Genomic DNA, 13,268 nt, shown 5'->3' with positions numbered 1-13,268 from the left:
GCCTGCTCCTGGAGCTGAACTCAGCTCGGTGAGCAGAGCAGAACAGAGGAATTCTTTTTGCTGTGGGAATTTTGTCCCGGCCCTGCCGCTCTCCCCACGTTCCTGGAAAGTCTTGAATAATCAAATGGGTCATTTCTGCTCAGCTGCTGTGATTTATTGTCCCACGGAACCCAGATCTTCTGAATGCTAATGAAAAAAACCCCCATCAGCCGGGCTGATGCCATTCTGCTTTATGACCTTATTAAATCTTACACTTTCCTATCATGTGGTGACAATTACTGGAGGACAGGCCAGGGCTCCTGCCACCACCACTCAGCGCTGTCAGCGCCGGGCCCGGGAGATTTACACCCCTGAGCAGTCCTGAGAGACATTTTTACACTGCTGACAGGATTATATAACAAGAGAAAAGGCCATTAACAAATACAAAGGAACGGGCGGAGGCGAGAGGGCAGGTGGAGAATGGGGCAGTAAATCCCGGCTCTGGCAGCCGGCAATAAAATCACCTTGTGGGGAGATTTAATGAGCTGAGAGGGGGCAGAGCTGGCACCTGGCACAGCCCGGGGCTCAGGGCGGGGCACGGGGCACAGCCCGGCCCTGGCTGGGCAGGTCTGTGCCAGGGAATGTCCTGGGATGTCCTGGGATGTCCCTGGGATGTCCTGGGATGTCCCCAAGTGTGGGCACAGCCAGCCTTGGCTGGGGACGTCTGTGCCAAAGAACGTCCCTGGGATGTCCCTGGGATGTGGGCACAGCCCTGGCTGGGAATGTCCTGGGATGTCGCTGGAATGTCCCTGGGATGTCCCTGAGTGTGGGCACAGCCAGCCCTGGAATGTTCTGGTATGTCCTGGGATGCCCCCAAGCCTGGGCACAGCCAGCCCTGGCTGGGGATTTCTGTGCCCTGGGATGTCCCTGGAATGTCCTGGGATGTCCCTGAGTGTGGGCACAGGCTGGCCCTGGCTGGGCAGGTCTGTGCCAAGGAGTGTCCTGGGATGTCCCTGGGATGTCCCTGGGATGTCCCTGGGATGTCCTGGGATGGCCTGGAATGTCCTGGGAAGTCCTGGGATATCCCTGGAATGTCCCCAAGCCTGGGCACAGCCCAAACCTGGCCGGGGATGTCTGTGCTCCTGGGATATTCTGGGATGTTCCTGGAATGTCCTCGTATGTCCTGGGATGTCCCCAAGCCCGGGCACAGCCAGCCCTGGCTGGGGATTTCTGTGCCCTGGGATGTCCCTGGAATGTCCTGGGATGTCCCTGAGTGTGGGCACAGGCTGGCCCTGGCTGGGAACGTCTGTGCCAAGGAATGTCCTGGGATGTCCCTGGGATGTGGGCACACCCAGCCCTGGAATGTCCTGGGATGTTGCTGGGATGTCCCTGGGATGTCCTGGAATGTCCCAGAATGTCCCTGGGATGTCCCTGAGATATCCCTGAGTGTGGGCACAGCCCAGCCCTGGCTGGGGATGTCTGTGCCCCTGGAATGTCCCTGGAATATCCTGGGATGTCCCCAAGCCAGGGCACAGCCCAGTCCTGGCTGGGGATGACTGCGCCAAGGAACAATCAAATGAACGAATTAATTCAATTCAAATAATTAATTACTAAAAATAATTAATTGAATGGTTGAAACCAAAAATCCACCCCCAAAGGTCCATGTGAGCCCCCCCTTCCCAGTGCCTGGCCTGGTTTGAGCCCAGCAGTGAAAGGACAGCAGGGTCAGGTGTCAGTAAAAGACTCTTTATTCATAAATAGCTGATATCCATAATTCCCATCTGTACAACTCTTTCCAAAGGCCGGGGCCACACAGCTCTGAAACTCTACAGAAAACACCCAAAGTGTCCACTTTGACTTCTCCAGGACAATAGAACACAGCTGGTTGGCATTACCAAATATATATATATATATGTATATATATTTATATATGTACATGTGCTGAAAAAAGAAGCCAGTGCAGCCTTTTCCAAGGAGTCTCTCCCAAGTATTTTCACTGTACAACATTCAGAATTTACATTGATAGAACAAGGCACAGAAAGTGTGGTATGAAGCCAAGGCCATGCTTTTGATTCCACGTTCTGTCTCCCTTCCCCTCTCCTTCAGCTTCATCCTAAGAAGGGCTCAGGGCTCTGCCCTCCTTCACCCCAAACACGGTGAGGCAGGGAGGGATGCTCAGGCAGAGCAGCCAAGGAGCTTTTCACAACCTCTTCACTGCAAAAAATAAAGGAGCAGAAGAGAAAACAAGTCTCTCTAGAGGAATACTTGTGGGCTTTTTGTTTTTTTCTCTTTTTAGGAGTTATTTATATTTTGTGTCAGGTTGGGTCGAAGTTCGTCCTCCCATTTTCACCTAAGAGCTGGCTTAAAGTTCTGGAAGTTGAGGATGCAATGGGAATTTTGTTATCTCTTGTCTGACGCTGCCCAGAGCCTCACCAGACTGACCAGCACGACATTTTATCTTATCCAAACCAACAGAAGGAGCACATTTAACATGTTTGTAGCTGTTTATCAGCTGGGATATTGGGGTCACAGCGGGATGGGGGAGCGCCAGGTGAGGGGATGGAGTTTGTGCTCCCAAAGCTGTGTCTGTGAGCCCAGGGTTTGTGCGTGCCCTGCTCGGCTGGGAGAGGCGCTCAGGAGCCCTGGGGCTCAGCATGGGGGCTGGGGTGGAGGCCGAGAGGGGAAAGGATGGAAAAATAGACAGATTCACCTAAAAATTTGGGGCTGGGGTTTGGGGTTTCCTCCCTCCCCCTCCAGTGCCCGAATAAGGGACACCTGAAGGGATTCCTGGGGGAGATATCCCTGAAGGGATTCCTTGAGGACATATCCCAACCATGGGACACCTGAAGGGGTTCATGGAGGAGATATCCCAACCATGGGACACTTGAAGGGGTTCATGGAGGAGATATCCCAGCTATAGACACCTGAAGGGATTCCTTCAGGAGATATCCTAACCATGGGACACCTGAAGGGGTTCATGGAGGAGATATCCCAACCAGAGACACCTGAAGGGATTCCTTGAGGAGATATCCCAATCAGGGACACCTGAAGGGATTCCTTGAGGAGATATCCCAACCAGAGACACCTGAAGGGATTCCTTGAGGAGATATCCCAATCAGGGACACCTGAAGGGATTCCTTGAGGAGATATCCCAACCAGAGACACCTGAAGGATTCCTTGAGGAGATATCCCAGCTATAGACACCTGAGGGGATTCCTTGAGGAGACATCCCAACCGTGGGTCAATATTCCCAATTCCAGCGTGGGGATGGCAGGGGCTGCATGTTCCACTCTGCCAGAGCCAGGGGCTGGTTGGTGCTGGGAGGGTTTGGGAGGAAACCCCAAACTTTCCCCTCCTGCTCTGCCCAGGCTGGGTGCAGGGAACCCCAAACTTCACCAATTCCACCCCAAAATCCTGGGGCTGGGCAGGGAGGGTTGTGAGCCTCTGTTGGAGCAGGAGCAGTGTCCAGGGAGGAATTTCAGCAGAGCTCATCCCAGGAATGAACAGCCCCTGGGAAACCACGGGCAGGCTCTGGGTGAGGGATGTTCCCCCTTTCCTGCTGTGCCACAGGTGAGAGAGAACTCCCTGGGGCATCAGCCAAGGAAAGGCCAGAGAGGCAACCCTGGAGATCATCCTTGGTTGTCAAGGACTTCAAATCTCATTTCCTGTTTTCCACTCAGTTAATTACCAGCCAAGAACAGCTCTTTGCTGCAATCTGTGTTTTAGAGGCAGAAATAGCCTGAAAAAAGAAGATTCAGCTGGTGACCAGAAGCCCAGCCCAGTCCTTCCTTTGTTTAACTCACCTGGGCTGTGCCTCCCTTTTGTGGAAAACTGGAATTGATCAGTTATTGAATGCTTTAAAACTCTCACAGCGCTGCCTTGCAGGTGGAAAAGAATGGACTTGCAGTGTGATGTGAATATCCTGGAGTCTGCAAGATCCCTTTCTGCTGATTTATGCTGAATAAGATTCTCTGAAAGGCAGCAGTGCCCAGGCCAGAGAGGGGGAGAGCAGCTGTGGCCAGAGATAAAAACAAGGACAAAAGGAGTTTGCTGGATTTTAAGAGAATTGTTTGATATCTCTTCATCTATTACAAAAATCCCAATAAAATTTCTGTGGGAGTGCAGGGCGGTACAAGATGGAAATGAGCTTTATGGTGCTGGCGGAGCTGGGAGTCATTTTTAAAATGCAGCCATTAGTCTGCAATGAGTCATGGCACAGAAATACCTGGGCAAAGTGCTCGGGAAAATGAAAATCTATTAAAGCAGATTCTTTGGTGATGTAAAATCAGAATGGCTCTTTCCCCTGAACAGAGGCAGGGCAGCCACGTGGAATCTACAGGGGGGAAATTCACATTTCTCCTTCTTTTACTTTCTAGTTCAGGGAAAATTGTTTTTCAATTATCATAATTTATACAACAGAAGAAAGAAATGAATTTTTAATTTCTGGCCTCTAATCCTTTTCCAGGTGCTCCTCCACATCTGTGTTTTGGGTCAAACCATATGAATACGTGCACAGATTTCCAAAAGGTCTTTTTAAGAGAAAGAGAGAAAGGAAATAAATATTTGGGGCATTTCTGGTTCATTTGAAGAACACAAGAGCATCAAAGCAGCCAGGAATAGGAAGGAAAGCTGGAGAGTTGTTGATTCAGAATCTCAAAGAGTGAGATCAGCAACAAAGAACTGCTTTAGTCAAAGGGAAGAAGAAAAACCAGGGAACAAAACCTAAAGGGCAACGTCCAACTGAGCCCTGCATGGGGGAACAGCTTCCCTCTGGAATTGTCCAGTTTGGACATTTATTCCCTTCCAGGACATGGGATTGTGGGTGGGATGGGATTCTGGGGCAGGGCTGGGTCCCTCTGAGCGGGGTGTCCTGCACTGGGAGGGTCCGCAGAGCTCCAGGGCTGGACAGAACCCGGCGTTCCCTGAGGAAAGGCAGCAGGGGCTGAGCCCCCACAGATCCTGGGGCTCCCTTGGGGTGTTGGGGCAGCAGGAGCAGAGCAGGAGGATGCAGCTCCTTTTTATCCCAACTTCCCAAAGCCTCCCTTTTTATCCCAGTTTCCCGGCCACATTTTCCTTCTCTCTTTCCTGTTGGGAAGGACGAGAATTTGACAAGGAAGTCTCACAGATCTGTGTGCTTGGCAGAAAGATTTTTAAATGTAGAGTCTGATGAAGGAATAGAGATGGAAGCAAGTTTTGATATAGAAGAAAAGAATTGCTGAGCCAGTCTCACTGGATAACCAAGGAGGCACAGGGTGTGTTAGTTAGAAGGGGTTTTATGACTTAGAGCAAAGGATAAACCCACCCCAAACAAGAAGATGTTTTTACCAAGCAGAAAGACAACACAGATAAAAAAGCCTGCTGATTTTGCTAGTAGAAAAAAGGTCTCAGAATTTTCCACTGCAAGAAAACTGAAAAACAACTTCTAGCTTAAACTGTAATGTACTGACTTTGAGTGATTGGAGAACAGTAACATGAATATGGTAATTACAGCAGTTATGATAGGCTATAGATAATAGTTAAGGTATAGATTGGTTCTACTATAGATTGGTATTAAGATGCTCAGGAAAGAAAAGAATATAATGCATTTGTAGCCAAAATTAAAGGGTCTCCAGGCCTGCCTGCAGCTGGAGCTGACAGCTGTGGGCACAGCTCTGTCACCCACAACCCTGGACTGCTGTAACCTCTTGGATGGAATAAACTGCATTTTGTATACAATAAAGTGCACTTTGTATACAAAAAACCTGCATTTTGTATACAACAAACTGCATTTTGGATACAATAAATGCATTTTGAATACAATAAATGCATTTTGAGAGCTGCCTGGAGTCCTGCATCTCTCATTTCGGCTCTAACACTTCCCCCATTTCTGAGGTACTTGAGAGGTTCAGACTTCCCGGAACACCTGATCCCAAAGATTTCCCTGTAATGTCTAACCCAGGAATCCCCTGCAGCACCTGGGGCACACAAACCCAGCCTGCTCCAGGAGCAGAGCAGCTCTGGGGCGCTGAGAACAAATCGCTGCTGCAGGCAGAGCGGGGCTGGTTTCCCCGACAACGGCAGCTCGCAGACTCTGCTTGTTCCCCGGGTGCCATCATCCCTTGTTTTGTTTTTTTTTTCCTAATGCCTGACATTTTGTCCAACCAAGAACAGGTTTGTGGAGGAGGACTGGCAGTCAGTGGGGATAGAACTGGAGGAGCATGTGCTGCTGAAAGCAGTGACAGCTTGCAGCCGGTATTTCTGTCTGCCCCGAAACCTGTGCCAGGAGCCTCCTGCCAGGCTGCAGGAGATGCTGAGCTGCAGGAAAGCTTTGCACTGGTCTCAGGATTTCCAAGTTTCAGGGTTTCCATGTCTCAGCCTGTTCCTGAGCTGGGCAGGCAGTGACATTTGTGATTTCAGAGCAGCAGGAGCAAGGACAGAGCTGCTGTTGATGTTGTTGATCTTGTTGTTGTTGTTCAGATTTTCACACCGCAGTCCTGGGTGAAGGAACAGCTCCAGACTGGACCTGCCCTGCTCTCAGCCAAACACGAGGCTAAAACAGCCCCCAAACCCTTGCTTTGGGTTTCCTGCATTTCCACAAAGCTCCTAAAGCCTCATTTCTGCTCCTGTTTCTCCTGCCTGTGCCCTGGCAGCCCCACAGGCTCCAGCACCTCGGCTATGGTGAAGGATGGAGTGAAAAGAATGGTCAAAAATAATGGTGACATTTGGCTCAGTACCAGCTCCACCAGGCCCTCGCTCACAGTGACAGCTCTTTTTGGTTTGGTTGAAGTCATAAATCATTTTTGCATGGAATGGCTAAAAAACGAGGTGAATTCTCCAGTTAGATCCTGATTTTTGGGGTAAATGCAATTTGTAACTAAACCAAGCTAACACAGCCAGCTCTGGACCCTGTGAAATTCCCAAATTGTGCAACAAAATCCAGGCCAGTGTTGGCAGTGCTGTGTGGGGTTTGTGGTTTCAATCTGAAACCAAACCAAAAGGAAGCTGTGCTGATTGCCTTCACCTTCAGCTCAGCCACAGAGAATGAAGTAACAAAAATAAATGTCTCAACTTGCTAAAATAGGGCTGGAAATTTCCCGTGTGTTATTTGGTTATTTAAATCCACCCCCAAAGACAGTTTTTTTGACTAAGAAAGTTTGCAGACGTAGAAAATTAGAAAATTCCTCTGGCGTGTGCACACCCCCCAGTCTCAGGGAGAAGGGGATTGTTCTGGAATTTTGGTAACAGAGCAGAGCTCTGCAGCAAATGTACATTCATTAAGGGGCTGAATTTTTAAAACAAATTATTTGGAATACACACGATGTGAAATAATTATGAGATCTTCTAATTCCTCCAACATCTGAACAGGATAAGGCCAAATTTTCAGTTTTCCTGTAGCAGGCATAAAGTGACAACGTGATGGGATTTTAAACCACTCTCGAAGCGAGAAACCTTTTAACCAAGACCAACCTCCAGTGGCTCGAAATATCCAGCGTTATTTGTTGATTTTCACTAGAGAAACCTTTTAACCAGGACCAGCCTCCAGTGGCTCGAAATATCCAATGTTATTTGTTGATTTTTCACTAGGCAGTACACGAACATGACTGTTCCTAAATACAGAATAACATTTCCCTCCTATGGCTCTGTGTCTCTCTCCCTCCTGCCCCGGCACTGACACAAGTGCAGGCTCGTTTGGGGCACCAAAATGTGGATTTTAAGTGGAGGAGGACAGGGAGGAGCTGGTTTTCCTCATCACCAGAGGGTTTTTAGCTGCTGCTCCTCCCGCTGCCACTGATGTGGGGTGAGTTCCATCCCCACCAACCCCTGCTGGCCGTGTGTCCTGGCAGGACAGAGGGACTAAAGCCCCTTCCTGCTGCAGGGGAACTCGGGCTCGTCCAGCTCGGGCTCTGGCACCTCGGAGGGCTTGGAGTGTGTCCTGCCAATCTCCTCCAGGGCACAGGCCAGCGAGTCCAGGTCCCCGTCGTGCTGGTGCCTCGCCTCCCACAGGTCCAGGATGACGGCGGAGGGGCTGCTCTGGGTGGCAAAGAAGGAGAGGTTCCTGCAGGGAAAGGAGAGAAAACGGGTGAGGAATGAGGAGAGATTCCTGCAGGGAAAAAGGGGAAAAGGAGTGAGGAAGAAGGAAAAGTTCCTGCAGGGAAAGGAGGGAGAAAGGGATGGGGAAGAAGGAGAGATTCTTGCAGGGATAAAGGGAGAAATGGATGAAGAAGGAGAGATTCCTGCAGGGAAAGGAGAGAAAATGGGTGAGGAAGAAGGAGAGATTCCTGCAGGGAAAAAGGGGTGAGGAATAAGGAGAGATTCCTGCAGGGAAAGAAGGCAAAAAGGGATGAGAAAGGAGCAAAGATTCCTGCAGGGAAAGGAGGGAGAAAGGGATGGGGAGGAAGGAGAGATTCCTGCAGGGAAAAAGGGGTGAGGAAGGAGGAGAGATTCCTACAGGGAAAGGAAGAAAAAAGGGATGAGGAGAAGGAGAGATACCTGCAGGGAAGGGAGGGAAAAAGGGATGAGGAGCAGCCCGGGCAGCAGCTGTGCCCTATGCCCAGCACGATCCACGTGTTTGGAAAACAAAACCCCTCAGCAGCTGATGCTTGGGTTGTGCAAAGACACAACACCTTTGATCCGTGATTTTCTATTTTGCTAATGTGCTGTTTTTAGGACCCTGCAGGGGTGATTTGCACAGAATTTGGTAAAACAAAGTGTTTATCCAAAACTCTTTTTCCTTTGACTCATATATGGTTTATTGAGGCTCCCACACAAAGCAGGAAGCCAATGGAAAGTTACTTTGCCTGATTTAAGTATTCCTCTGCTCTCCTGGGAACGCATTTATAGAGTTTGTGACAATCAGAAAATATTTTTGTGAGGAAGCTGCCTCCGCCAATTTAATTTAGCCAAGCAGAAAAAGCAAAGTAAGAAGTAAATTGGTTTTTACAGCATCTTTCAGTTTTAATAATCATAATATTATTACTCCTAACAGTAGAGCATGACTGTCTCTTTTAAAGATGTCTTTCCCTTAAAAAAAAAAATCTGCAGGATTCATTTTGGAAGAGGAAAGAGAGAGAGAGACTCAAGGGGATTTTTCTGGGGGAATGTGCAGCATCCTAAAGGCTAAGAACAACTGTTCAATGATGGACAAAATCCTTCTGCAGCCTTGGACTCCTGAGAGTGGACAGAAGGACGTGGAGCTGAAACCAGGAGCGAGCCCCCCTCATTCCCACCCACATCCCTGACGCCAGCAGCAAACCAACCAACCAACCAAAAACCAACCAACCACCCACCCCTGAATGGCCCAAAATCCACGTTCCAGGTGCCAACCCCTGTAGCCATGATATTTTATGAAAAATCCTTTCGTTGGGATTTTTTCTCCTGAGAAGCTGAGAAGCCTCAGAGGAAAAGGAAAACAATTATTATCTGCTGCTGTGGAATGCAACAGGTAAATCTTTGATTGGTCCGTGTTGGTTGTTTCTAATTAATGGCCAATCACAGTCTTGGACTCTCTGAGAGTCACAGGCTTTTGTTATCATTCCACTTCTTTCCTTACTATTCTTCTGATGAAATCCTTTCTTCTATTCTTTTAGTATAATTTTAATATATCATTGTCACAGACATCTTTTATGAAAAATCCTTTCCTTAGGATTTTTCCTCCTGAGAAGCTGAGAGGCCTCAGGAACAAAATGGAAACAATGGTTATCTGCTGCTGTGGAATGCAACAGGTGGGTCTGTGATTGGTCTCATGTGGTTGTTTCTAAATAATGGCCAATCACAGCCCAGCTGGCTCGGACAGAGAGTCCGAGACACAAGCTTTTGTTATCATTCTTTCCTATTCTATTCTTAGCTAGCCTTCTGATGAAATCCTTTCTTCTGTTCTTTTAGTGTAGTTTTAATATAATATAGATAATAAAATAATAAATCAAGCCTTCTGAAACATGGAGTCAGATCCTCATCTCTTCCCTCATTCTAAGACCCCTGTGAACACGGTCACATATCATTTTCTTTTAATATAATATATATCCTGAAATAATAAACCAGCCTTCTGAAACATGGAGTCAAGATTCTCATCTCTTCCCTCGTCCTGGGACCCTTGTGAACACCACCACAAACCCCGTGCCAGGGTGTTGTCATTACAGTGCAAGAGTTCTATTGTCAGTACATCGCAAGGGTTCCATATCACTAGAGCTTCGTACGTCCTTGATGTTTCTTGTAGGCATCTCCTCTAGGCACTGACTCTTCCTCGTCCTCACAGCAACCAGCTGACTCCAGTTCCCCTCAACCAACCAATATAACACTCTTCTTATTGACTAACTGCAGCCTGTTAACATCAGGCCTGCTCCTAATCCTTAACAACTGGCTCAGCTGCAACTCTTTAGGGGATAACATTACATTCTATACCATCTTCATTTACCCACACTGTATCCCCCTACACCGGGGCGCTGCCATCACCTGCTGATGCTGTTCTTCTGGGCCAGCAGCTGCCAGTCCTTGCCCTTGGCGCCGGGCGCGTCGAAGGTGGCGCAGATGCGCTGCCGGATGGAGCGCGGGATCTTGAAGGCCTTGGGGCCCAGCTGAGCGGGGAAGGCGCTGTCCTCGTGGCCAAAGAAGGGGATGTTTTCTCTCTCAGCCTGCAGGGAAAAGGAGAATCAAACCTCAGGTTGCTTGAACTGACAATAGAAAATGGCTCAGAGGTTAATGCGACTGTGCTGGGGTTCGGGGCGTCCCCAGCAGGCTGCAGCGGGGTCTGGATTGTGGGAATCCACAAAATCAGAGGGTTTTGGGAAAGCTGCAAAAGGCCCCAGAGGCAGCTGAACTGTGATTAGAGCTAAGCAGCAGCCATGAGATTGGTCAGCAGAAAAATTATTTAAACTGTAGAAAAGCAAGGACAAATAGAACAATGATCTGTGTATTAACACTTGTCAAGAATAACTCCCTAATCTACAGAAATTTTATCTAGCAAGATATTAGGAAGGTTGAAGCTTAATAATGGAGCTCTGTGCATTGTGTTTTAAAACTTACAAGTAAGTAGTGTATTCAAAATAAGCAAGCATTGTTTTAACCAAAGGTACCTGTGCTTATAGAGGTTGGATAGAACTGCTGTCAATGTGCTTTTGCTTTGTGTGATTGGTCAAAAAACTTATAAAGTGAGTTGTAACATTGAGTTCTTAGTCTGCTGCCTGGGATGTGAGCTGGTGGCATCTTCCCATTGTCATAACCATGGAATGAGGCTGATGCTGGAAAATAAAACAGCTCAAGGCACGTTCCACAGCAGCCCCGTCCCGTTTGTGATTTGTACAGAGCCCCCAGCCAGCGTCACGGATAGCTCTGACCTGCTCGGCACAGCTTTTCCGAGTTCCCAAGCAGTTCTTAGCCACAGGCAACCTTGGCAAGCTGAAGTGATATCAGCTCTTTAGTGATTATCAGCTCCTTGTGATTTCAGCTCTCAGCTTGCTAGGTGCCCAGGCAGGCAGATGCAGGGAGAGAGAGGAAAAGTCTGTGTGGGGTTCCACAGGAGCGTCTTTATTGAATCTTCTGCAAAGGTTCCCAGTGACAGCTCTTCTGCCCGAGCTGGGCAAAAGCAGCTCTTTATATAGGGTACATGGGTTTTGGAAATTGTCCAATAGCAAGGGTTAAAAGAAAGTGACTTATAGTCTTATAGAGAGATAAGCAAGGGATCCAAAGGCAGAAGAAAGAGAAGAGCTTCTAAGGTTCCAGTCACCATGAACTGGCATTTCCTATCTTAAGCTTCTAACACCAGGAAAGTGTTGCAGGCGCTGGGCCTGCTACAAGAGGTGCTTCTGTGAGTTGTGAAAGAACACCCAGAAGGTGTTCCTTCACCATCACAAGGACTTGTGCATAAAAACCTTTAAAATGGTGGGTTTTCCTTCCACGAGTTTTCTTTTTTGGTTATTTTTGTGTTGCAGAGCAGTGCTGGGTTTCTAAATCTTTAATTGCTTAAACCCGAAACACGGGCACACAAATTCGTGTTTGTTTCTTTCTTTCTTTGGGTTTTCTTAAACACCTGAATTTCTGAAGCACCTCAGCTCTCCTGGACTCTCTGGAATCCAGAGAGGATCTGGCCCCTCTTTTCCTGTGGAATCACACCAGCCTTGCATAACAAAGTAAAAATTTCAGTGCGTTACTCATCCGAGAGTGACACAGCATCAATATTAACCAGCAGCAGTGATGCTGCTGCCTCCCTCCACCGTTTGTGACAGGTCCCCAGGGCCAGCCAGGCTCAGCACCCGGTGCTGGAGCTCTGCCCTGGGCTCTGCTCAAGATGCAGAGCAGGAGAAGCTCCTGCCCTGCACGTGTGAGATAAGCACAGCGACCCGGGCGCTGCGGGGATTGTCGCGCACGGAGCGGCTCCGGGGGGGAGTTGTCACTCACAGATTTATTTCGCAGTCAAATTATCCTCCCTCTTCAATCACTGCTGGAGATAGGCATGAGAAAGCCTTCCACAGCAGTAAATCTGCTTGAAGCAGAACGGGAACATGCTCTGGGGACTTGTGTACAGACAGGGCCCTTAAAAACACAGCAGAGAGGGAGAGCAAGGCAGCAGCAGCACGGGCTGGAGACACAGAGAGTGACAGAGGGGTTTTATGAAATAACAATAAAGAAGCAGAAAACATTTGGTCAGTTCTGAGAAGTTTTTGCACAGGATGATGTTTGTGTGCTCTTGCCCAGCTGCTGCACTCTCCACTCAGAGCATTTATGGGTGAAAAGCTCTAATCCAGAATTATTAATCTGGATTAATCAACAAAAATGCTCAATAATCTAAGAAAATGCAGCTGCTGAAGTTCTCATGGCTGTGGGACAGATCAGCAGTGTGCTCAGCTGTAGGTCTGATTTCTTTTAGCCATGAGCAGGGCTCAGCCCCCACAAGGCACAGTTTGTACCCCTGTCCCCAACCCTCAGTGCTCTGCAAGGGCTTCTTGCTAGGAAACTGCAGCCACCAGCCCAAACAATCAATTATTAAATTATTGATAAATTATTGCTGGTGCTACAGAGTCTCTGTGCCTTGCTTTCTGCTGGAAATGGGACCTGCAAGGCTTTAAAGCCTGCTTCCAGCTTCGAGCAAAAACTACAGGAGGAAAGGACAAAACTGGGGAGGGAACTGGTGCGCAGAGAGGTGGTGTCCCCTCCTTGGAAGGGTCCAAGGGGTGGGATGGTGGAAGGTGGCCCTGCCCATGGCAGGGGTGGGACTGGATGGGTTTTAAGGCCCTTCCAAGCCAAGCCAAGCCAAGACAAGCCAAGCCAAGTCAAGCCATGCCAAGCCAAGTCAACCCAAGCACAGTACACCATACCCA

General features: G+C 48.5%; 1 protein-coding gene across 1 annotated transcript in view; it reads right to left on the bottom strand.

Moving 5' to 3' along the window:
- Positions 1–5,690: 5,690 nt before the first annotated feature.
- UNC5D (unc-5 netrin receptor D) overlaps positions 5,691–13,268 on the bottom strand; it is a gene marked incomplete at its 5' end in the record, with an annotated part of 63,169 nt that continues 55,591 nt past the window's right edge. The window contains 2 exons of the mRNA XM_031064992.1: positions 5,691–8,014; positions 10,408–10,586. Coding sequence (XP_030920852.1) covers positions 7,813–8,014; positions 10,408–10,586 — 381 coding nt within the window. The remainder of the gene's footprint in view (positions 8,015–10,407; positions 10,587–13,268) is intronic.

The sequence above is a fragment of the Geospiza fortis genome, unplaced genomic scaffold (genome assembly GCF_000277835.1).
Source record: "Geospiza fortis unplaced genomic scaffold, GeoFor_1.0 scaffold791, whole genome shotgun sequence".
In the NCBI taxonomy this organism is placed as follows: domain Eukaryota; kingdom Metazoa; phylum Chordata; class Aves; order Passeriformes; family Thraupidae; genus Geospiza; species Geospiza fortis.
Note: the sequence above shows the minus strand (reverse complement) of the source record. Positions and strands in the feature narration are given on the sequence as shown.